This window comes from Melospiza melodia, chromosome 4 (assembly GCF_035770615.1).
Source record: "Melospiza melodia melodia isolate bMelMel2 chromosome 4, bMelMel2.pri, whole genome shotgun sequence".
NCBI classification, from domain to species: Eukaryota; Metazoa; Chordata; class Aves; order Passeriformes; family Passerellidae; genus Melospiza; species Melospiza melodia.
Window position 1 is genome coordinate 23,459,063 of NC_086197.1, and position 26,214 is coordinate 23,485,276.

General features: G+C 45.6%; 1 protein-coding gene across 1 annotated transcript in view; it reads left to right on the forward strand.

Annotated features, from left to right (window-relative positions):
* The first annotated feature begins 3,899 nt into the window (after positions 1 to 3,899).
* Positions 3,900 to 26,214, forward strand: part of KCNA5 (potassium voltage-gated channel subfamily A member 5) — a 72,260-nt gene continuing 49,945 nt past the window's right edge. The window contains exon 1 of the mRNA XM_063154293.1: positions 3,900 to 7,333. Within this exon, the coding sequence (XP_063010363.1) occupies positions 3,900 to 5,789 (1,890 nt within the window). The 3' untranslated portion in view covers positions 5,790 to 7,333. The remainder of the gene's footprint in view (positions 7,334 to 26,214) is intronic.

The window sequence follows — 26,214 nt, forward strand, 5'->3', positions numbered from 1 at the left end:
GTAAGTCTCCCTCTTACAAACTGTGGGTCATTAAATGTTCGTCAAGCAGTTTCCATGAACAATATGTAAAGCATAGTGCAAGTAGGCTGCTGAAATTAATAAGCTTGATATCTGGTAGTGCTCAGCATCTTTCCTGCTGTTCCAGTCAATGTAAATTATGGATGTTCTGATCAAATTACTTTTGAATTAAGCAGACCATTTACTCAGTGCTTACTTTCTCTCTGAAGATAAATGAGAGAGATTCTCATTTTAATCAAAACAAAATACAGAAAAGAAAATCAATTACTATTTAATGTTTTTTCCATCCCTTTGTGATGGAAAGTTTCCAGAGGAACTTGGGCTTAAAATTGCAAAGCAATATAAAATGCAGGGACATGGCTGGGTTTTAGCTATTGGATTTTTTTATATACTATTAGAAAACATGGCTAAGTTGGTTTTGTTTTTTTTTTTTTTTTTTTTTTTTTAAGGCAAAATAATTACTCTAAACAAACATTTAGAAAGATCAGCCAGCCCTATATATAGAACAGTGTGAATGTGCTGAATTCATTAATAAATAGCTTCATGGATTAGGGCTTGATAGATGGAGATCTCCATCCAGATGTTTATTGTGATTTGTCAATGGCCTGGTACTTAATCCTCCTGGACAGGAAACAGGAGTCTTTTCTCTAGGATATCCCCTCGGAACTGTGGCAGTGCCTCCCTCTGGCCTGAATCCTCTCAGCACTGGATGAGGCTGCCGAGGAATTAACCAGGTGGCAGAGGCACGGATTTGCCTTTAACCCTTTTGGTTTCCTCTCAGCTTCAGATGATTTCCTAACCATCTGCCACAACCTCGCCGTTTTTTAGTCAACTTATGGAAAAGGAAAAAGGGAGTCACTCATGTCACCCTGGGGTCCCTGTACCCACAAAATGTGCTGAGGGAGGCACATGGATTCCCATCAGCACTGAGGAGGAGGAGGGCTGTGGGCAGCCTTAAGAGCTTGGTGTGCCCCTCTTCACTGCTCAGCATCGTGTTTTCATTTTTGTTATGCTGCCACTCCCTGTCAGTGACAGGGTTGGCCCAAGAGGTAGTATTTGTGAGAAACTGATGTCCCCAAGGTGTCCTCGGTCAGGGTACCAGAGTTTAGTGTGTGTGTGAGTAAGTTTGGGTGTGGGTAGGTGAATGCAACCCCTGCAGACAGTCCCCACGGCTCATTTCTCATCCCACCTCTCTGTGGGATGGGTCCTTTATCTTGCTGTGGGACGCTGAAGGACAGCTCCCAGCAGCCACACCTGCTATGGAATGGCACACTGGGTGCTGCAGGGAATGCTAGGTTTTGTTGTGGATGTGCAGGATTGTAAAGGACTGATTTCCTGTGTTCAACTTCTGGCTAAATCACAAGTACAAATGTGGACAAATAAATTCTTTTCAGGGACTGCCTGGTTAAAACATTAGCAGCACATCTCAGCCCTATTTTTCCCTAGTCTGCCTGTCATCCTTTCTCTCTAGTACCTTGGCTTTCTGCTGCGCTTCAAGAGTTTGTCTTTACACTGAGCTGAAAAAATGAGGGCTATTAAATAAAAATTGTCCTTTAAAATTCCCTGCTTGGAGTAGATATTCCTTCCCCTTTAACATCATCCTCCCACTTTCTCTTGTCCCTTTTCTCTGCTCTTCTTTTGTACCCACACATACAGACACTGTAATAGATTCTCAGACCTTTTAAAGCTGCAAAGAAAGTAGCTACAAGTCACTCAAATGCTGTACAAGCAGCTGCATTTTTCTGATCTATCAATTAATAATGTACATTTTCTTCATAGGGTTTGCTGCAAGGCTTTAGTCCAAGTGAATTTGAGCAAGTCTTCATTTTTCTTTGCACTTTAGCATAATCCTATCTGCCTTCAAATTCAGGATGTGGACACTGCAACTTGATACTTAGAAAAACTAGAAACTTGAACTAGAACTTAAATTTGGTATGGTCCCTTCCAGGCATTCCCTGCTATTAATAAAGGAATGGCAGAATGGATACAAACATCTGAGAGGCAGCAAGTTACCGCTCTTCTGTACACTTTATTCTGCTCTGAGTGGTGCCCACCATCACAGATGTCTGAGGATGTTTTCTCCTGTTAATAAATGGTTATTCCTGAGGCAATGTTTGGAGGGAGAATACCTTGCTGACAGAGCTGGAAAACCAGAATAGTTTTCGAGTGTGCAAGCCCTGCTCTGGTTGTAATCCCTGATACGCACTGGTAGCAGATCAGCCAATCCTTATTGGGGTGCACAGCTGTGTCTGTGATGTGTCTGTGTTTATCATGGGTTTTGCTAGTTCCAGAGGGTGTTATCCTACATTTTGCAGGTTTAATATGTTATCCTATTAAATAACTGTAAATCAGAGGGCCATTATTTTGAAAGAAGAATTTATCTTCTATATAATTTTGCTTCTAGAAATTACTGGTGTGAGTAAAGCTGTCGTTTATTCACTAGCACACTGGTAAAACAGGTTGGCGATTCTGTGCTCAGTTCTCGGAGATAAAATGCAAGCCATCACTTACAGAAACCATTTAATGCAATTATGGTTTTCTATTTTGGCACTGCTTTTAATGTCTTTGGGCAGATTTGATACACAGAGATAATGTTTTAAATTAGGGGGAAGCCACTAGTCACAGTGAATCTAGGTGAAGTGTTTGATGGAGCTATGAGTGGCAACATAAGAATTTAAGAAAAAATGTCACTGTGATGCCAACTGGAAGGCAAAATGGTCACAATCAATTTTGTTAGAAAACCAGAAACTCCACAAGAGTATATATACCTATAGGTTCTAGTCATACAGTATTTATATATATATTTAGTGTATTTCCCTGCAGACCTTAAGTAGAATAGATGAGTTCATGGCTTGAATGTTGCAAGTAGGATCTCAGCACCCACTGTATTACTGAACTGTAATTGTATCATTGTGTAAAGCTGCTCGCTTCTGTTTAATAAAATGCATATCTACTGAAATGTTTTAGCCTTGGATGTGGGTTTATGAATGTATCAATGGGAAAAGTGTTTGCAAATGTTAACATGAAAACAGCCCGGCAGAAATGTCGTTTGCTGGCTTGGGAAGCACCTTTTGGAACCGCACTAATTTAGCGAGATACTCGAGGGAACAGAAACGGGGAGAGCAAACGCAAAGCAATCCCTTCCATTGTTCTTATTTCGTTGGGGAATGGGGAGGGGGGGACACACGCCGAGAGGAGCCCGGATTCCCCGGAGCTTTCAGTTTTGATTTTCATTAGAGGCGAGAGGGGGTGTGCAGCCAGAAGCGCTCGCGGCGAGCAAATCCACGCCCGGGGGCCGCTCCGTAATCCCCCGGCGCGGCGGGGGCGCGGGATGCGGAGCGGAGAGCGCTGTGCCCCGCGCCCCCGGCCCGGAGGGCAGCTCCAGCCCCCTGCCCGGGCGCACGTACTGCCGGCGCCCGGCCTCCCGCACCTCCGGAGCGGTGCCCCCGCCGCGCATCCCCCGCCGGGCACCTGTGGGCATCCCCACGGCCGGGCCCCTCTGGACGCGCAGCCCCTCGGCGGGGCGGGGCGGGGCGCGGGGGGCCGCGGCATCCCAGCTCCCCGGGGGATGCTGCCGCTGCCTGCGCGGGAGCGCGGAGCAGAAGGGATCCTCTTTGACGTCAAGCGACCATAATATAATGATCGCTCGTTCATATCCGGGTCCCCGGGCGGCTCCCCCGGGCCGCGCTCGGCCGCGCTCGGCGGCGCAGTGAGGGGAGGCGGGTCGGGCAGGGCAGGGCAGGGCAAGGCAGGGCAGCGCGGCCGCCCGGAGGTGGCCGGCGGCGGCAGCGGCACCGGCACCGGGGCGGCGAGCGCAGCATGCCCGCCGCCTCAGACGCGCCTGCCTCCCGCCGCAGCTGGTGCTGCTGCTGCTGCTGCCCATGGAGATCGCGCTGGTGACTTTGGAGAACGGCGGCACCACGGCCATCGCGGGCGGCGACGATGCCGCGGCCGCCGGCGGCCGGGCGCGCTGGCGGGGCAACTTGCTGCACCTCGCCGGCTCGCCGCAGCTGAGCGACGGCAAGGAGAACGCCCCGCCGCCGCCGCCGCCGCCGCCGCCCGCGGGGGACGAGGAGCGGGAGCGGCCCCCGCCGGATCCCCGCGCGGGAGGCGGCGGCGGCGCGAGCGGCCCCGACGAGCGGCCGGCGGAGCTCCGCGCTGCCCTCGCGCCGCCGCCGCGGCCGCCGCCCCGCGCCCCACGCCCCGCCGCGGACATGGGGCCGTCCGAGGAAGGGGGACACCGCCGGGGCATGGCCATGGCTGCGGCCGGCGATGAGGAGGAGGAGGCGGCGGCGGCCAACCCGGGCGCCATGCACCATCAGCGGGTGCTGATCAACATCTCGGGGCTGCGCTTCGAGACGCAGCTGGGCACCCTTAACCAGTTCCCCGACACGCTGCTGGGGGACCCCGACAAGCGCATTCGCTACTTCGACCCGCTCCGCAACGAGTACTTCTTCGACCGCAACCGGCCCAGCTTCGACGGCATCCTCTACTTCTACCAGTCCGGGGGCAAGCTCCGCCGGCCCGTCAATGTCTCCATCGACGTCTTCGCCGACGAGATTCGCTTCTACCAGCTGGGTGAGGAGGCCATGGAGCGCTTCCGGGAGGACGAGGGCTTCATCAAAGAGGAGGAGAAGCCCCTGCCCCGCAATGAGTTTCAGCGCCAGGTCTGGCTCATCTTTGAGTACCCCGAGAGCTCCAGCTCAGCCCGGGCCATCGCCATCGTCTCCGTGCTGGTGATCCTCATCTCCATCATCACCTTCTGCCTAGAGACCCTGCCCGAGTTCAGGGACGAGAGGGAGATGCCCGTACCTCTGCCCCCACAAGGTGGAGGTTTAAATGACACGCCCGGGGACTCCCCAGCCATGCAGCCACCCAGTAGCCTGGCTGACCCCTTCTTCATCATTGAGACCACCTGTGTGATCTGGTTCACCTTTGAGCTCCTCGTGCGCTTCTTCGCCTGCCCCAGCAAGCCCGAGTTCTCCCGCAACATCATGAACATCATCGACATCGTGGCCATCATCCCCTACTTCATCACCCTGGGCACCGAGCTGGCCCACGAGCAGCAGCAGCCCGGGGCTGGCAGTAGCAATGGGGGTGGGGGCCAGCAGCAAGCCATGTCCCTGGCCATCCTCAGAGTCATCCGCCTGGTCAGAGTCTTCAGGATCTTCAAGCTCTCCAGGCACTCCAAGGGGCTGCAGATCCTGGGACAGACTTTGAAAGCCAGCATGAGGGAGCTGGGCCTCCTCATCTTCTTCCTCTTCATCGGGGTGATCCTCTTCTCCAGCGCTGTCTACTTTGCTGAGGCCGATGACCCCGAGTCTCATTTCTCCAGCATCCCTGATGCTTTCTGGTGGGCTGTGGTAACCATGACTACTGTGGGCTATGGGGACATGAGACCTGTCACTGTGGGGGGCAAGATTGTGGGCTCCTTGTGTGCCATCGCTGGTGTGCTCACCATTGCCCTCCCTGTCCCTGTCATTGTGTCCAACTTCAACTACTTCTACCACCGAGAGACTGACCATGAAGAGCAGGCTATCCTCAAAGATGAACACAGTAGTGCTCAGGGCAGCACTGTGGGGGGAGAAGTGAAGAGAAGACCCAGCAAAAACTCTCTGAACAAATCTGTTGTGCACTTGGAAAACAGTGAGGAGTTCAACAATGGCACCAGCTCCTTAGAGAAAGCAAATATCAAAGCAAAAAGTAATGTAGATCTCAGAAAATCCCTCTATGCTCTCTGTCTGGACACCAGTAGGGAAACAGACCTGTGAGGAGAGGAGACAGTTAGAGTTCAGAGGGGCAGAAGGATTTTCTGGTGTCAGAAACTTGCTACTATAATTACTCTTTTAGTACCAATTAGTTTTTTAAGTCAGGCTGTACTTTATAAATTGATCACTGTCCTGAGCAGTCCTCCAGGAATACATGTTTTTGTGGTTTTTTTCCATGACACAAAGGGTAACCTATTTTTAAAATAGACTAAGAATAAGCACCACTCCATGATGCAGGAGCTGGTAAATTATGACAGTGAAAAATCTAATTTGTAGAAACTTATTTTACGAATGACCATTGGTTTTGAATGGGTAATTTGTAACCAATTCAGTTGCTCCGAGTCTAGTGTAAAGTACTGGGGGGATGTGTGTGTGGAGAATGAATGGATTGGGGATGGGAGGGAGGAGGTTGAAGGGTTTTGTATTACAGTTTCAAATTGAAATTATTCAAATATATTTTGTATCTGTATGACTGTATTTATGGTTGAAAGGAGATTTCTTATTCATGTGAAATATGATATCATTAAAGCACTAGGAACATTAGCAAATCAGCACTTTCTGAGTTTTCCAGTAGTGATCAGCACAGATCTGGTTATCTTGTATGTGAAGTGAATTTGGTGCTTTGAACCCTAGAGCAGAAAACTTCTATTGTTATTGATATGTTAGTTTCTTGTGAGCCTTAAATTATTAAATATTGTAGATATACTTCTTTATAATAATTTTATTAGTTACCTTCCTGTTTCAGAATTTCTAAGTCATTCAGTCATGTGCTTACTGGCCCCACTCAAAAAAGTATGTGCAACTTTTTCTTTTTTTTTTTTTTTTGTGGTTTTACAGTTTTGTATCTTTGTTATATTGTTGAGACCTAAAGGAAAAAAAATACACTCTTCTGCTGTTACTAGTTTAAATCTAGTGCACAGCGAATCTAAAGTGATCTGAACAGATTTTCAAGTGCACAACAGATCAAAAACATGAGGGAGTGGATAGGCACAATGAGAAAGTTGAATATTGAGTGTAATATCTGCAGAACTGTTTTCATTGTACACTCAAGATTCCTTGAGCGTGTGTATCAGTCGCCTTTATGTATGCACACACCATTTGTGTACACAGTTCTCTGGTTTTAGTTCTCTCAGACTGGGAGTGGATGGCACTTCAGGAGTCAAACGTGGCATGCTGTGCTGCTTCAGCAACCATCGTGTGGCTTTTCTCTTGGACACGGATGAAAAGCACCATGTTTTCATCAAAACACACCCCTGGTTTCTTGTATTTCCAAACAAAACCTTCTCAGTGCTGTGGATTTTACAGTTGAGGTGTTGAGAGACGAGTGACACCTTGCCTTCATCAGGATCACAGCTAACTCTGAAGACTGACGAAAAGTTGCTCCTTTAGCTCAAAGAGCTTTCTTACAATTTCTCTTGCAAAGGACATCTTTGTTTCCCCCTCCAACTTCTGTTGTATTGCTGAAGGATGGTCCATGCCTTTCCCACATCCTGTGGCACAGCAAGAGTAGCAGAGAAGAGAAGGCTTGATTGTCAACATCGCTCAAGGTTTGTTTCTAACAAATTTTCTAATATAAATAAGTGCTCAGTTGGGATTATAATTTATTCAAGTACCTCATCTATGTCCTGAGAAAAATTGGGATCAGCTTTGCAGAGCAGCACTCTGACATTCTCTCCTCGAGACACAAATGCTGCTTTCCTGTCCCTGACCATGCTCTTTAATGATAATGCCGAAATGCATGATGTTTTTTTCTCTCCTAGTCAGTAAAATAACTGTCAAGCAAGTCATGCGTTTCATTAACAGAGTGCTCAGCACAAAACCCAGGGCTGAGGGGAAGGAATTTGAATCTCATAATAGAGAGCAGCATCTTTCACGTTAATTTTCGAATTTTAGATGTTGGTTTCTTGGTTGGTTTGCTTGTTTAGTTAGATGTGGAATGAGGTGGTAATGTGCTGAGGAGCTGTCTAAAACAAGACTCACAGGAAAAGCATCCAGTGCAGCTGCGCTCCAGACTCGGGGAGCTCTCCAGTTTGCCTTGGTGGGAGCTGTTGCACCAGAGGGAAGTGAAGAATGAGCTCTTTGGTGAGGATGAATCTCAGCTGAAACAAAGTGGTGTAACTCTGCCACACATGCTGAGACCTAGGTCACTGATGGGCTTAGAGTAAGGCTTTTTGCTCAGACAAGGGCTTTGATTTGCTCTCGGCGATCATATCCATCTGACTGGCCTGAATAAGCACCAAACAACTGCAGTGAGTCTTTCAGGATAAAGTTTTGAGGTGGTCTTGCTGAAACTACTACCCTTCCCTGCCTGACCACCAGTGTGGTCTTCCAACTGAGTGTTGTGTTGGATTGGGCTGTTGGCTCCTCTGAGGAGGGGCACTGTGTCCACACAGCCACCTGTTTGGAATCTTGTGTAAGGATTTTAGGGATCTGGATTACATCTCAAAAGTGCAGCAAGCTGATAAAGGTGAAAGTAGATCAGGGCTATGGGGCGTGGGTCAAGCTGATCTTGGTGAGACAAAGGGAAGGCCTGGTTTTCCCCCTCCTTTTTTACTTTTCTTCTTCCCACCATTTGTCTTTTTCACTGAACTGGTTCTCTCCTCATGGAAGTACAAGTTCAAGTGCTGCCTTCTCTTCCTGTAGCTGCCTGAGCTCACTCATCTGATAGGAAATTAAATTCAGCCTTCTGTTGGAATATGCTATGTTTTTCCATAACAAAACAACAGAACTTTCCAATAGAAAGAAAACAAGTCATTCTCAAATTATGGTTAAAAATTTTTGCTTGGCTTGGGTTTCTAACATGTTAAGCACAGTTCAGGCAAATTTGGTATTGACACCTTTACAAATAAATACATTATTTCTATTGGCTTATAAGGCAGTAAAGGATTTGCTTTCTAATGACAGGTACTGTGCCAAGCACTGAGTAATGTGACCAGTAACATGGTCTGAACCCAGTTCAACAGAGCATTTAGCACAGACACATGCTTAAACCAACACAATTTTCAGGAGGTGTTTTAGATGCACTGATTTTTATGATTTTGAGGTTTGAGATCCTGAGTTGGACTTGGATGTTTCTTGTGGGTCCCTTCCAGCTCCAGGTATTCTTTGATTCTCTGATGGTTATTTAAAGATAAGTTATAAACAGGACTGAAACCTTGAAGCCATGGATTCCCCTTGGATTTTGGGGTAAATATGTGGGTACATGTTACAGTCACTTAATGTGCTGATGCAGATTTGTGCTGCAGAAGAGTATGAGTGTAAGAGAGAAATGAATCCCTCCAGGAAGGCTCCTGGAAATGTGAGAGAGGAAGAGAGTTTTCTCTTCTAGGCGCATCACAAGAAGGAAATACAACCTAACCACTATTGATTTTATGTTAACTGACCTGCAATGAGCAGCAGACTTAATCAGACCTCTTCGCCATATCAAAGGCATCAAGAACTTAATGAATATCAAATCATGACAGACGTCAAAACCCCAAACAAACCCAGCCAAACAATAAACCAACACTTTTTTGTAAACTCTTTTGGCTAGGAGCTGCAACAGAAAAGCTCCCTCACCCCACACATGCTGTAGTTATTAATGGCTTGTCCTCTCATGTGGGACACTGTGCACTAAAATGCATTCTTGGGAGTGCTGAAGTGAATGTTCATTTGGGTCACCAGTAATGTAAGTTTAATTTGCTTAGCCTGACCCCAAGGGGAGTCCACATTTCCCTTCTACTTTTCCATCATCCTAAGAAAGGATAAAACAGTGCCAAGCACTTATATAACACCATTCATCTCCCGGCACTCTGTGAACAATTGCACCACGCTCTGTGTGCAGGCAGGGTAAAGAAAAGGCTGGGGAGGGGACAAAGGCCTTTCAAAGGGGGACAGGGCTCAGAGAGGCACAAATAGGAGTGGGTTTCGCTGGACTGAGAGGTCTCAAATGTGGATCTCAGGAAAGAGAGATTCCCCCTGTGGTCTCTTGCATGGCTCTGGGTGGCTCTGCAGGCAAGGACTGGATGCCAGCAGCTGTGCACCATGATCCATCTGGTGGGGTCACTGAGCACAGAGGGGACTTTATGCTGCTCTGAGCAGCACAAACAAATCCCTCTTTTGTGTGCTCTTTTCATTTGGGCTCTGTAAGGACAACATGGCACTCCTGCTGACTGTTCCCTGGCCTCTCCAGCTGCACACACTGCTGGTCTGGTGGAGGTGGTGCTGAGACATTCTCCAGGCACTGCCCTTCACCTCCCATTAGGGAGCAAAGCACATGTCAGAGCACTCTCAGAGGGAGACACTTGCGTGCACAGAAAGTGTGGCTCTTCTGAAACCTATCTCAGAATCACTGAGGTTGGAAAAGACCTCAAAGGTCAGTAAGTTCGACCTGTGTCAGATCACCACTTTGTCAACTGAACCAGAGCACTGAGTGCCATGTCCAGTTGCTTCTTGAATACCTTTGAGTGTGGTGACTCCACCACCTCCCTGGGCAGCTCATTCCAATGCCTGACAATCTTTTCTGAGAAGAAATTCTTCTTCCTGGTCAGGGTTAGAGAAGGTTAGAGAAGCTGGTGCTGAGGTCAAATGAGGAGAGCATTTAGTGGCATGTGACAGTGCCACTGAGCTGTGGTGAGGGACGAGCTTCCTCGATGACATCTGATCCAGACATTTAGCAAGATGCCATGAACAGGAGTGGAATTTGGCAGGGGCCTCAGGGTGGTTGCTGCCATATTTAGGGAATGACAGAAGGAGGGCTTTAAGCACCTCATCAAGACTTTGGCCTTGCCACTTGGCCAGCGGTGGGACTGGAATGTTGTGTGGAAGGCAGGGTGTGGGGGAAGGCTCTGGAATGAGGCTGATTCCCCTGCAGGACAGAGGGGCAGCAGGGAAACGGGGAGATGAAGCTCTAACAGCATCTGCCTGCCTTTGGTTCAGCTTTAGCCATGTCACTGAATGACTACCAGCCTCACTCCTCAGCTACAAATGTCCAAAAAATGAAATAGGAAAGGTCTTTATAATAATCTAACCTATGACCAATTAAAATCATTGTTCCAAAGTTATTCTGCCATGACTTGTGCTACATACAGCACCACTAAATATTTTTTTAGACTGTGCCATTTAGTCTTTTCACAGATTCTGTAATGTTTGGGTTTTGGTTACTTTGTTTGTAGTTTGCTTGTACTGTTTTTTTTGTTTTGTTTTGTTTTTTTTTTTTTGTTTTTGTTTTTGTTTTTTTTTTTTACTTTCTTTCTTTATGCATTAACTGGTCCGTAGTTCTTCTGATCACCTTGTTAAAGTTCTGTTTCTCTGGCCTAAATTTGGGACCTCAGGGTGCTGGCACCCTACAGTGGACCTTGGTCATGCCACCTGACATCAGTGTGTCAGCTCATTACACTGAATTTCTCCAGTAATTCTGTGGGCCCATTGACCAGAACATACCTAATATTTGTATGATGAAATATTGTGAAAAATGTGGTTATAGTAGCCATTGAGGTAATGTGAAATAAAAACTTTTATGTTAATTGGAATAGGAAAAAAATAAAGCTGATAAGGAATTAATTTGAATTAGAAGTTTTGAAGAGAAATATCAGCTTATTTAAAGAAAAAGAAGACTTCAAAAAGACAGAAAGTAGGTTTAGAGTGGATATTAGGCAGAATTTTTTCCCTATCAGGGTGGTGAGGCCCTGGCACAGGTTGCCCAGAGAAGCTGTGGATGCCCCAGAAATTACCTGATCTAATAGTAAAATGACTGTACTTCCTAGAAGGCAACAGAGTGTTTTCATTAGAGCTTGGGCTTCCTAGCCCACAGTCTTTATGGTTACTGCAGAATTAATAATTTTCCAGATAGAATTTAAAATTTACCAAAAGTCAACTGCAAGTTGTCTTCTGTATAAATAATTCACAGTCATTAGGGGGATATTTCTAAATAAATCAGTTTTAACACTTGATTGACAGGAAGAAGAGAAAAAAGAAATATATATCTTATTTCTGTGCTTCAGTTGTGGTGTGCCATGGAGATTGTAAGTTGCAATATTCTGGAAAACAGATGTGGCTGTCTTAAAATTGACATTGGAAAGAATGTTGCTGGAGAAATTACCTTGGATGAAAACAGGTAATAATTTCCCTCTCAAGACAGTGGTTGACTGACCTTCTCCAGTCTTCTGATAAGGCCAGTTTGGACATAAATGTTGAAATACAAGATCTCTTCTCTCAAATCTCATGTCCAACCCTGGCCAGGAACGGTGGTTTCCTCATTCCTGTGGGTGAGGAATGCAATGAAACCTTGCAGCTCTTCTCATGACAGTATAGCTGCATAATAAATGCTTATCTCAGGGTTGATGTTTCCATGAAGATGCTGGAGGAAAAGATGGGATTTAAATGGACTACATTGGTCTGAGGGTGTAGTATGTATAAGGAGCAGGTAAAATTTCTTCCTTTGCATGATTTCACTCCAGTGATGGTGTCCTAGCACGCAGTAATCCCCCTACAAAATATCACAAAATCCATATCAGGGCTTGCTTTGCTCTCTTCAGTTAGTAGGGATTGGTTACATTATACCATACTTAATTCTCTCAAGCAAGTTCAACACATTTAAAAATTCTTCCTCTTCCTCCTCCCTGCTTAAGTATAGGTAGAAATGGCTGTGATTGGAAAAGTGAAAAATTATTTTAATTATTTAAGCAACATAGACTTCTAATTCTTTTTTCTGTCTTGTTTAAAATGATTTGAAAATCTAATGGGGTGTGATTGAATGCGATTCATTTAACAGGAATTTGCAGAGTAAATTGTATGAGTTTCTCAGTTCAGAAAACACAGTAATTTTAGAGGCAGTGCTGCACAAGGGGGTTGTTAAAAGGAAGGCTATTGTGAAAATACACAGTGTTTTATTATGCAAGGGAATGGTGCAAAGAAGCAGGGAGTCTGGAGGGTGGGTGACAAAGCTTGTTCTGGGAAGGAATGCCCTCTAGCTTAAGCTTAGCCTCTGTGCTCTGGAGGAGAGAGCGTTCCTTTAGCCACAGAGGAAGCAAAAGGAAGAGCAGGAATCTGCTGCTGAGGTATACAAACATTTGACTGGCTCCCACAGTTGTCTCTGGGGGAGAGATTTCAGCCACTGGGTAAAACACCTGCACAGTACCTCTCAGGATCATGTTTTAAAAGTCTGCCCAGTTCATTTAAAGGATACAGGTACCTGCCTTCACGAGAACGTGCTGAAGTGTGGATCTAAGGCAGGCACTGGCATCTTCCTGCAGGCCTGGCAGAGTAAGTTCCAGTAACCAACAAAATTTGGGTCAGATTCCCACTTGTCTCCCAGAGTATTTCCATCTCAATGATACATACTTACAATGGAGCAGAGTCTGAGAAGTGCAGAATTCTGGAGCACAAGAGAGAAGTCTCTCTGGAAAGCTTGGAAACGCTGGGTATTTCAAAATTGCATTTGCACTGCTTCTTGCTAGTGGAAAACGGAGTAGCTCTGTTCTTAAAAAGGAAGCTGGATATTCCACTGAGGGGGAGATACAAATTCTCATAGACATGCTGACTGCATCTGTATTAGAAAATGAAATGTGCCCAGGACCATTCCCTGGCACTGAGGCCAGCTGGCAGGAGACCAGCTGAGCTCCTGCTGCCAGAGGCTCGCCCTGAAACAAGGTGTTCGGCACTCAGCCTGCTGGGCTCCTTCCTGCCCTTTGCTCTACCCACATCGTGCCTAGGAGCTATAAGTCTGTACCCAAGCCTACCCAAGAGAGTGCTTGGGTACAGATTACCAGCGTGACCAGGATCCTTGAAGTGCAGTTGATTGTGATTAATTGCTTGGGAACATTCCCTCAAATTCCAGACAGGTGGCAGGTGTAAATACAGCCCTGCTTTGATGCCTCTTGCCCTCAGGTAATTTTTGGGGTATCTTAAAAGCTTTACACATTTCCCCCTATTGGCACATTCTTAAACAATAATCAGTCTCTATTCACTGAGAACAGTTATTCCTGCCAAAATCTGTTCTCATCTAATTCTGCTTCCACCTGCACTCATCTATATGCAACTTTAACTAAAAATCACCACACTGTTCCAGACGCACAGAGAGGAGCAAAAGTGGATCTGACAGTGGGAATGGGATAGTGTTGCTTTGGTTTTAGGCTGATTTTCCTGTTTGCCTGGCCCTAGTGTAGGCTATATCTTGTGTTTCAGTCACTGCATCTTCTAACTCTGCTTAGCATTGCAGTTGAGGCCCTGGTGGTCATCCATATCCCCTGGTCTTGCTGTCCAGCAGGATGGACCACAAAATGACTGGAAATTAAAAAACAAAACAAAACAAAACAAAACAAAACAAAAACCACATTAAAAAAAAAGGGGGTGAGGACACTCTGCATTCTAGTGCTGAAGAAAGCAAGGACCACCCAGCACAGGCAGAAAGTGGGCCAGCATTAGAATTCTTCCGTGGCTTCAAGGTGAGCCTACATACCACTGGTCCCCAGAGAATGAAACATGAGTTAAATTCAGTCAGAGGGAGAAGAAAAAGCAAAGTTCCTACTTCCTTCTGCTAAAGTAGAAGTAAACTTCCATTTAAAATCTTTCCTGTAGTCATGGGTCTTGACAGCTCTAACTGCAATAGTTTAGGATGTCAATGCTGTCAACCACCCTAAGAAGATGGTAAATCACTCTGAAGGGACCACTAAGGACAAGTGAACCTATTGATGAGATTTTTCCTTCAGCAGATGTGTGGGCACATGGTTTAGTGTGGGTGTGATGTAGAAAAGACCAACAGAATGTGGAGGTTGGAATGCTGAGGTGCACCACCTGGGAAAAAGTGATGGAACTTTTTGTGCCAGGGAATCACTCCTTGAGATCTGTTTCATCAAGTAAGTCTGAAAACTCTGTTTATTGTATTTATGTGTTAATATTTAGAGACTGGACACATAGTGAAAATGCTTATGTAGAAAACATGAAGATTTGCAAGAAAGCAAAAGTGTAATTCGGATGCCAAACACATCCTGGAAGTGAGCAGATGCAATCATCATCAGAGCCAGTAAAGAGAGGAGGGCTTTCTCATTATTTCCCAGAAGTACAGCAGTTGTAAAGCCATTTTTGCAGCATTCACGGAAACTTATATTTGAAATATCTCAGAAGCACACCGTGCACTCTGTTCACTCTGTAGCTGCATTTAGTCCTACTGAAGGCAACTGGATTCCATTCCAGGAATCCTGCTCAGATAGACTTGAGCTCTGCAGTCACATCCTTTGTTTTCCTTGACTCCTGACAGCCCAAATTAAACAGAAATCTCTCTTAGCAGTGAGGGAATGCTGTGGGCACGGTGTGGGAACAATATCACTTCTTGCCTGGCCTCAGCGTGGCCAAATGGCAGCATGACGTCCTGGCTACATTCGTCCCTCAGGCAAGGCAGGTGATGCTGGGGAGGGGTGTGAAGGGTCCAAATTTGGAAGAGAAAATAATCAGAGACTGATGACTGGAACAAAATGCTCAAACCAAAATGCTTTCTCCCCAGGGAAGCTCTCCCACAGCCAGATGCAGTGTATTTTAGCAGTCTGGATTTCGTTCCAGGACTGCACGTGGCTCTTAAGGTCCTGCCTGAGACTTTTTTTGTCTGATGTTGGGCAGCAAACCCAAATAAACAGGAAGTCAGGCCTGAACAGGAATATCACATATCATCCACTTCTCATCCCTGTAAAATCCATCCCCATTCCCTTGTCTGATTTTCTAATTGAATCATCATGGCTGTAAAATCACACTGTAAAATTTCCTCCTCTGGTTTGCAGAGAGCCCAGAGGAGGAGCCAGTATAACATATTTGGAATTTGTCTTCCTTTTTAGAAGGGGCTTGCATTTTGGGTAATTTTTTTCCTGGGCTAATGTACATCTGATATCAGACTCCCCAGATGAGAATGGTTAGAGTGGAGCTGACATTTTTAGAAATATGTGCGAATGGAAAAATATCCTGGGAGTGCTGCCAGTGGCTGATTTTGTACAGTCTTAGTCTCTGCTGGAGAGGAACCATAAGCCAGGTACCTGTACTGAAAAGAAGCCTTGCTCATAAAGTGTCTTGCTCAGGTGTGTGCCAGACATGCCTTCTCAATTTAAAGAGAGGGCAGAAATTAATTTCAGCAGGCTGTGACTCAGCCAGGCAATATTCAATTCCCCTTCCTGATCAGATGACAAACAGCCTGTTAGCATCTTCCCCCCGAGGGAGGTACAATGACCAGAGAAGTTCCTGGCAAAAAATGGATTTTCCAAGGTTGAGCTGTGAAGTGGTGCAAACAAATCTGCCTGACCTGTGGCTGTTCCTTCTAGTTGACTGGGACAAGACAGCTTAGAGCTGAGCTGGTTTGCTGCAAGCCAAACCTGCAGCTTTCTAATTCCTGGTGAGCTGGTGGAATTTGGAGGATGAGTGCAGCTGATTCATGGTGCTGTGAATGTCAGCAATTTTTATAGGCTTTGTGGGGGGCTGGTGTTTGCTGCCTCATCAGAGCAAATGCCTTTTTGGCAGGTGGCAGGCTCCCACTGAGCTAGCAGGGGGTGGCACAGGGGCTAGGGCAGTGCAGGGTGGGCACTGAGGGCACAGCATCAGCTCGTTACAGACAGACGGCTCCATCTCCAGCCCCTGCTGAGCTCCTGGCTCTGCGTCTCAGGGGGAGCCTGGAGCTGCTGCTCTCCGCTGAGGCCAGTGCTTAGGGAGCAGCTCTGTGTTGAGCCTGCCCTGCTGCCTGGCAGGATCAGAATGTGCTGAGCCAGCCCTGGCTGGGTGCTCCAGAGAGCCAGCGCAGCTCTCCTCCAGCGTGGTGGGCACATCAGCCATCCCAAGGATTGTGGCAGGGTGCTTTCGTGCACACCATCCTTCTCCCATCCTGTCCTGGTTTAGGGCAAATTTGGGAGGAAACGTCCAAAGGGGCTCCTCTAGAAAGCAAATTCAAGCAGCCACTTGTCCAGCCAGTTCAGGAAAATATTTCCTTGGAGAAAAGTGGAAGAACCCTGTTTATTTAACAGGCAAAGCATTCACCAGCACAAAAAAATTGTACAATGTTAAACAATAAAACGTCTTGCCAATCTGAAGAGATGACAAACTCAGCTCACTCAGTCTCTTATCATCCCTCCAGTGCTGGAAATGCCGTGGCCCAGCCTGGCCCCATGGGCCACAGGTGTGAGCTGCCAGTGCTCTTCTGGGTTTTCAGTCAGAGCAGGTTTAAACAGCTCCAAGAAAAAGAAAACCCACAGTCCAGGGAACTTGTCTGCCTCAGCTAGCTAAACACTAACTAAAAGCAATGGAGAGCTCTGTCCTGCTGTCTGTCTGTGCTGCAGAAAACACAGTCCAGGAGAACGATGCAGGGGAGCAAGTGCAGTTCCTGAAAACAAACTGTGCACTTCTTCTCTTCCCCCTTCACTCTCAGAACCAGTCTAAAAGGTGCAAAACTAATTTCTGGGCTAAACAGACAAATGGGGATATGAGCATCATAAAGTCACCCCAGGACACATCCCTGTCTCTCTTCTGCAGGCTCAGCAGGCTCTGCTTCATCATCATCATCTCCCTGCTGATTTCCATACTCCAGGCTGAGTGGATGGGGCTGTGCCTGGTGCTCCTTATTGAGCAGTCATCTACAACATATTTATCAACCACCTGGATGCAGGAGTTGAAAGCATCCTTCAGCAGGGTGACGCCAATATGTGCCATGGAGTATGTGTTCTGGCCCTGGCAGGGCTCCAAGGCTTGGTTCGTGTTGGGGACAGTTCCCCACACAGGGACACCATGGCTTAGTGGTGACCTTAGCAGGAAATTCAGGTACAGCTATTTTCACACACAGTTGGCTCTGCAGAACACTGCAGAAATAAGTTTTTATTGGCTCTGCAGACAGCAGTGGACTGATCTGGGTTTGGTGTGGAGAAGGATTTGGTGGGTTTTTAGCCACTCTTTTGTTCACCAGTAGCTTTTGGACTTGTTAGCCATTTGCAACCAGCTTTCACAAAAGGACACCGGCCTTGAAGAAGATAAGGCTTCTTTGTTTACAGCTTTTGAAAAGGTAGCTGGCTGCTTGGGGAAAGAAAGACTGGAATTATAACTGCTTCTCTTAGGAAAAAGCTGTGGCATGACCTGTCCTAAACTGTTGCTCTGTCAACACAGGAGAGACCGTGGTATGTTCACAGACTTCTCTGAAGTGCTACAAATGCCAATTAGATGGGATTTACAGCAAGAAGCAGAGTTATGCTTAGAAATAAGACACACGGGGCCTTGTATCTTGAGGCAGAGTTCCTTCCTTCCTTCCTTCCTTCCTTCCTTCCTTCCTTCCTTCCTTCCTTCCTTCCTTCCTTCCTTCCTTCCTTCCTTCCTTCCTTCCTTCCTTCCTTCCTTCCTTCCTTCCTTCCTTCCTTCCTTCCTTCCTTCCTTCCTTCCTTCCTTCCTTCCTTCCTTCCTTCCTTCCTTCCTTCCTTCCTTCCTTCCTTCCTTCCGACACTTCCTTCCGACACTTCCTTCCTTCCGACACTTCCTTCCTTCCGACACTTCCTTCCTTCCGACACTTCCTTCCTTCCTTCCTTCCTTCCTTCCGACACTTCCTTCCGACACTTCCTTCCGACACTTCCTTCCGACACTTCCTTCCGACACTTCCTTCCGACACTTCCTTCCGACACTTCCTTCCGACACTTCCTTCCTTCCTTCCGACACTTCCTTCCTTCCGACACTTCCTTCCGACACTTCCTTCCGACACTTCCTTCCGACACTTCCTTCCTTCCTTCCTTCCTTCCTTCCTTCCTTCCTTCCTTCCTTCCTTCCTTCCTTCCTTCCTTCCTTCCTTCCTTCCTTCCTTCCTTCCTTCCTTCCTTCCTTCCTTCCTTCCTTCCTTCCTTCCTTCCTTCCTTCCTTCCTTCCGACACTTCCTTCCGACACTTCCTTCCGACACTTCCTTCCGACACTTCCTTCCGACACTTCCTTCCTTCCTTCCGACACTTCCTTCCTTCCTTCCGACACTTCCTTCCTTCCTTCCGACACTTCCTTCCTTCCTTCCTTCCGACACTTCCTTCCGACACTTCCTTCCTTCCTTCCTTCCTTCCTTCCTTCCTTCCTTCCTTCCTTCCTTCCTTCCTTCCTTCCTTCCTTCCTTCCTTCCTTCCTTCCTTCCTTCCTTCCTTCCTTCCTTCCTTCCTTCCTTCCTTCCTTCCTTCCTTCCTTCCTTCCTTCCTTCCTTCCTTCCTTCCTTCCGACACTTCCTTCCTTCCGACACTTCCTTCCTTCCGACACTTCCTTCCTTCCTTCCGACACTTCCTTCCGACACTTCCTTCCTTCCTTCCTTCCGACACTTCCTTCCGACACTTCCTTCCAACACTTCCTTCCGACACTTCCTTCCGACACTTCCTTCCGACACTTCCTTCCGACACTTCCTTCCTTCCTTCCGACACTTCCTTCCTTCCTTCCGACACTTCCTTCCGACACTTCCTTCCGACACTTCCTTCCGACACTTCCTTCCGACACTTCCTTCCTTCCTTCCGACACTTCCTTCCTTCCGACACTTCCTTCCTTCCTTCCGACACTTCCTTCCGACACTTCCTTCCGACACTTCCTTCCGACACTTCCTTCCTTCTTCCCTCCCTCCCTCCTTTAAATGTTACGAAAGAAAACCTTGTACTTAAAGCTCGTATCCTTTTGTGCTGCACTGCAGTGGTAAGCTTGGAGGGGCAGGAGGAAGAGAGGGGAGGCTTTACCAGGGAAGAGTTCATAAGAATGGATCTTTGTTTACATTTTTAGGCTGTGGCCATCATGGAATTTCTGCATTAGACCCTTCCAGTCATGCCATATAAAATGTGGCTTTTAGCCCTCATGTATTTGCTCTCTGTGAGCAGTGAAGCAGCTGGGTGTTTTAAAAAGAAAATAGAGGTGGATATCTATTAGCAATGTGTGACTTCTGAAAGGAAAGTGTATCTCAGAGCTGTCCTTTGTCCTCAAAACTTTGGCTCCTGAAAGAAGTGTCACTTCCTGGTCCCTTAATGTGGGAGGGTTTGCTGAGCTTGAGGGGAAAACACCAATTGGTTAAAGTATCAGCTTGGGGCTCTGAGCTGATGGCTTTTTATACCTTGGGCCTTGTTTCTTCAGGGCTCAAGTCTAGGGACAGTCCTGTTCAGTTATTTATCAGTGACCTGGATGCAGCATTTGAACACACTGGTGGCACCAAACTAGGAGGTGCTATTGACTTTGTACCAGGCCAGGAGGCTTTGAGAGGTTGGAAATTTCGTCTGTGAGCCATGGGGTGAAATTTAACAATAACAAATGCTGGATTCTGCACCTGGAACAGGGGAATGCTGGGCAATATACACTGGGAGAGGAGTGCTCAGACAGTTGGGCCTTTCCAACTGAAAATAGTCTTATTTTTTGTTCTATTTTCTAAAGCTATGAATCACCCTGGAGAGAGGGGCAGTCATCCTTGATTGATTCACATACAGGCAATCTGGGTGAGGATCAGAAGGCATTTGATTTGCTGCCATTGTTAAGAAAGGCTGTAGAATTTTGTCAGTGATGGATTTCTGGTGAAATCTGTTCAAAACCAGTGATGAAATGCTCACTAGACCAGAAAAAAATCAACACTTCTGACTTTATGTCATGCAAAGCGCACGGTATCTGTACCAAATCGGTGGGGAAGAAGAGCATCCTGTTTGAAATCCAATTTTTACATTATTCTTACGATACTGTGCAGTCTGAGTCATGACTGTTGAACACACAGCCTGTGTTGAACACTCAGCCTCTCTCAAAAAGCATCCTGATTTTGAAAGGTAGGAACTGCTGCAGAAGAGAGGCAGAGACCCAAACATCCTCGCCTTGAAGTCTGTCATGGCTTACACATCTACAAAAATCTTCAGTGAAAGCCATGTAGGTTCTTTATTTTCCCTTTATGTTCTTTTACCATGGTGAAATAAGTGTAGCCGCCTGCTGCAAAACAAATAGAATGTAATCTGCCATTTTTATCTTGACCATTTTGAAATAGTCTGTTCAAATAGCTAAAGAATGGCATACAGGCAGTTTGTGAAATCATTTTGCATGAAGGGATTTCAAAAAGCTTCCCCAAAAGCTACCTACAAGTTATTAACTCACATTTGGGGACCATCTGCCCAGTGGCTTTTCAAAATAATGCTATAAAAACACAGGCTAAAAGCAAGAAATGTCTTACAAAAGCATATCTTCCAGAAAAGAAAAAAAAAGAAAAAAAAAGAAAAAAAAAAAAAAAAAGAAAATAGAAAAGGCAAAATCCACCATAACTGAGCTTTATCTTTTGCTATAACTACATGATAAATCAAATTTGGGAACAGAAGTGTATCTGGGGCTTTGCTACAACACATGTATGTTCTGAAAATCATCTTGTAGTTCTTGTTCCAGAATTTTGACCTATTTTGTTCCTGCTACATTTGTTTGTGGAAATTGCAGTGTATGTAAAAGGGACATTACTGTAGCTCTTCAGATTTTACAGGTAAGAATTTACAGCAATTTTTCTTCTCTAGAGAATGACCAGAGATTGGACAGGGGTTTTTTCTAAATCTGTAAAGTTTCACCTACATGGGAACACTTGGGAAGTGTGATCTGAATGGCAATCAGAAAAATATAGTTCTTAATTACAATGACTCAAAATGTTGCACACACCTTTGTGGATAATCACATGTGGAATAAGGGTAGGCCTGACTTATGTAGTCCACTTTGGAATACCAAAACAAATTTAATCTCTATTATTTTAAAGAATTGCTGTGCAGGGACTAACCAGGGCAAACATGGCTTTTTCCTTGGTAGACAGTCCCCATATTTAAAAGTCATCTCAGAAGTCAGGGAGGACACTGAAGTCATTGCAAACAGACATGCCATCTCCATAATTTGTTGTCCACACAAGGGAACACTTCAACAAGGTGCTGAGCAACATTTTTTTTGATGTGCTGCATTCCTTTTATCACCTGTGAGTGTTGAGGGCCATCGGTATCAGCCATGGTGAAGTACAGGTGGCATTGACAGTGAACTGTGCTGCTCAACACCACTTGTTTCGTAGCTGTTACCAAATGTCATAGGCATTGAATGAAGAATAACTTAATTCTAGAAAGGATGAAACAAACCTTTACCATTCTTAGCTGCAGAGCACTAACCCCTGGGATCAGTCCAGTAGGGGGATGATAAATATCCATACAAAAAGGCTGAGAAAATTGAGGTTGTTCAGCCTGGAGAAGAGAAGGCTTTGGGGCTGACCTCACTGTGGCCTTCCAGGACCTGAAGGGGAGCCCACAGGAAAGATGGAGAGAGACTCTGGACAAGGGCCTGGAGTGACAGGACAAGGGGCAATGGGTTCACACTGACAGAGAGCAGATTTAGATGGGATATTGGGAAGAAATTGTTCCCTGTGAAGATGGTGAGGCCCTGGCACAGGTTTCCCAGAGAAGAAACTATGGCTGCCCCATCCCTGGAAGTGTTCAAGGCCAGGCTGAGTGGGGTTTGGAGCAACCTGGGCTAGTGGAAGGAGTCCTTGCCCATGGCAGGGGTTTGGAACTGGATGATCTTTACCAACGCAAACCATTCCATGATTCTGTGACTGGAATTTGGGCCAGAGAGATGCCCACTCCACCCTTACTTGATTCAAATTGTGTTTCGACTCTGAAGACCTAATCTGCTGTAGAATTGAACGGATGTTTTGCAACTGGCTTCAGCAGACAGAGAGAGGATGAAATAGCACTGGTGCTGATTTTGGTAAACTTTCCCACTGCTGGTTGGATGCAGCAGGGGTTTGTCTGAGCCCTGTTTTTGAACTGGTGGGAAAAAACTCTTTTGAAAAGGATCAGGATGAGGCAGTTATTCCCCACTGTCAGCTTGGAGCCTAAATTATGAATCAATCTGTTTCTGTGGTCTCTTATATAAGGCTGGATATCACTGTCAGTCCATAATGCTTAAACTAGGAAAAATGGAGCTGGAGAAGGTGGAAACAATTCTAGGCAAATGGCACTTTTGTACTTTCCTTAAGAAAAGGATTGCAAGTGCTGAACTGATATTTAGAGACCTTTTGTAGATTCACAGCATGCCAGATTAGTGCTTACTATTTGAAAAGATAGCTGGAATAGCAATCTATTCCATATTTTTATTTTTTGTAATTTATAGTCTGGATATTTCCTTCAGTGTCCTGGCCCTTTGGAATCCAGTTCAGTTTTTGGCTTCTCTGATTACCTGTGTCACTAAGTTCTGTAGCCTAATTACATCTTTTGTTAGAAAGTAATTCCTTTTCCTGCTTTTAAATTTTTTGCTGTGGATCATTCACACATCTCCTGTAAGGCTTCTTAGCCAGCTTTAAGCTCCAGCACCTAAAGATGGATCCTAAAATGGGCTGATCCACACATTACTGTAAAGATGGTATTTTCACTTTCACTCTCTTTTTCTCATGCATCCTGTCACCATTACAGCTGTGACTGCACCCTGTGTAGTGAACTCAAGCCTTCACTTTGCAGGTAGTGAAACTCTTCACTGGTGGCCTCTCCTAGGTGGAATTTATAGCACTGACTCTAAATTCTAAGTGGTGGCAGCCAGGTCTCTTGAATATTCACTGTTGGTTAAGTTTTAGCCTGATTCAGATTTAAATTTGGGCTGGCTTCTTTTTAACCAGCATCACTATAAATACCCAGAATGTGTTTTTTCAGAACTCAGACAAAAATTTAGATCTCTGTGATACATGTGAGGATTTTCTCTTACATGTTATGCAGCTGCAAATTTAACTGGCCATTTTCCTGCATGTTCACCCAGCTTTTTCCTCTTTCTCTGAAGAATCTCAACATTTCTTTTACTACATTTACATTTACATTTAATTTACTACCGTAAATTAATTGATCACTGGTAGACTACTCTGTCTCATTTCTGTCTTTCCAAAGAAAATTAAAATATTCAGTGGAACACAAGCACCAGGTAGCCTTGCCTGGTCTTCTACCATGATTACACCAGGTGTGTCCCTGAGAGGGGACATTCAGCCTTTCTTGAAGCAGTTGCAGGCTTTACAGGAACAAATCCCTTCCAGTACCTGAAGGGACAAAGATGGAGAGAATTTTTTTACAAATGTAGTGTCAGAACAAGAGGCAATGGCTTCACACTGACAGAGAGCAGGTTTAGATTGGCTGTTAGGAAGAAATTGTTGCCTGTGAGGAGGGTGAGGCCCTGGCACAGTTGCCCAGAGAAGCTGTGGCTGCTCCCATGCACTTTCCTGAAAAATCTTTTGTCCCTTTTCAGTTTGTGAATGGCCTGGTTCTTCCTACAGGCACCAGAGTCATTAACAAGGCTGTCTCACCATGCTGCCCTGTTAGTTCTGCCAGCCTCCGTGAGTCACAGCAACACCTCCCACAAGCAGCACCTGTGCAAGTCACACACTGTCAGACTCAACACTGCCTTGTGCCAGCCTAAATTTGCCTTTGTAATAGGCAAACCTGACCCCATGCTGCATTTCAGGAGGGGATTGCTGTTGTTTCAATAAAGCCTGTGTTTTTCTGATGGGAAGGCGCTCCTGGTCTACATTCCCAGTTCACAGAGCAAAAGTCTGTGCTCACACAGCCTGTGTGGGAGCAGGAACAGAGGAAAGGCAATGCCACAGAAAGATTGCTCTGATACTGCTGAACATACCAAGGCTGGTCTAATTAAGCTGGAGGTGAAGGAGTTAATATAGGCCTTGCCATGGCAGCCAAAGGGTGCACTTTAGGAATTTGCCAATATCTTACTCAAAACCAGTAAGTCCCAGTCCTGACACAGTAGAAGACACTTGGTTGGTGGTCTCTCATTTTTTCTTTTTCATGGGGGTCAGAACTGAGCTCAGGGCTCAGTTTCGACATTTTGGATAGCACAGTTCAAGTGTAGGATACTGATCTCTGCCAAGAACTTAAAACTGAATCCAGCCACCACAGAATCGGGTAGTTCCTTAGGAAAGTTTGTTGGACTTGTCAGTATTGACACTGGATTTCAGATGTATATTTGCTTAATTACTCTTTTGATAAAACCCCTTATTAAGCAAGTCTGCTCTCCATCTGGTGCTGATCTGACTTAAAATACAGCAAGATTGGCAATTCAATTTATGGACAGGATAAGTATAAAATTTGCATAAGTCAGTTAATACTAGAAAGTACAAAATTTGTAGTTTCTTGAAAAAGCAAACTGTGAACCTTTCCTCTTAGGACAGAAACTCTTTGTGAGATAGAGAAATATCTCACACATTTCTTATGACAAAATATCGAGTAGTGATATTTGGGTTTTTCAGATTCCTTTCCCATTGATTCTTGTTCTAAATATAGAACTATACTTGTCTTGAAACTGGTGACACATTGCGTTCAAGTCAAAATTCCTGCTCTCTAATGATGTGGGTTTATTTTTAAGGCTTTAATCTTACATCAATAATTTTAAGTGCTTTTCAGTGATGCTCTGAGTGAGCAACTACCATCCTTCTTTGTTGTTTTCAGTGCCAGATGACATTTCTATCTAATGGCAGGCATTCATTTGCCATGAAGATTGAGTTCCAGGAATGCAGTGTATAGATGTGAGGCAATTTTGATCATTGCTCTCTGGAAATCATAGTGATTATATGCATTTTAGTAGTTAGTTTACCCTCTGGATTGCAACTCCTTCTTCTGAATCATTACAAAGAAATCACACTAGTTTTATTTTTTTTCCTGGAATATTAAAAATCTTGTTTAAAATGAACCACCCTGCTCTAGCTTGTAGGAGCTGCAGGTTACCATCTGTGAGAGGTGGCAAAGAGTTCATCTCCCATATGATTGAGGAAACCTTTGCCAGAGAACTCGGGATTGAATCAGAAATGTTTCCATGAAAAATGTATCTTCCAAGCACCTAACATCCTCCAGAAAAAAAACAATTAATGGAGAAAGTCCCTTGCTTTGCTCTATTCCAAATGGCAAAAGTGTCCCTGCATATTCTTTTCCTTGTGTTTGGAAAAGACTGGGAGGAAGTGCAGAGACCAGCTCCACGTGAATGAAAAGCTGCTCTTTGCAAGTCATTTCCTGACTGTTCTGAGTGATGGCTTTCACGGAATCCTCAGGGCTGGAAGGGACCTCTGGAGCTCATCCAGTCCAACCCCCCTGCCCAGGCAGGGTCACCCAGAGCAGGTGACACAGGAACACATCCAGGCAGTTGGGAATGTCTCCAGATGGGGAACTCCAGGCCCTTCCTGGGCAGATGTTCCAGTGCTCTGCCACCCTCAGTGGAAAGAAATTCTTCCTTGTGCTGAGATGGAACTTGTGTTTAGTTCATGGCCATTGCTCCCTGTCCTGTCATTGAGCACCACTGAAGAGAGCCTGGCACCGTCCTCTTGATATCCTCTTTGATATATTTTTATGTCCTTTCCTGACCTTCTGTGCACCTCAGGTGATAAGACAGAGGCTGAGAAGTAAGATATGGAAAGGGTTCCTCTGGATTCATAGAGTCCGCTTAGAACAGCTGCAGACAAAGACAGGTT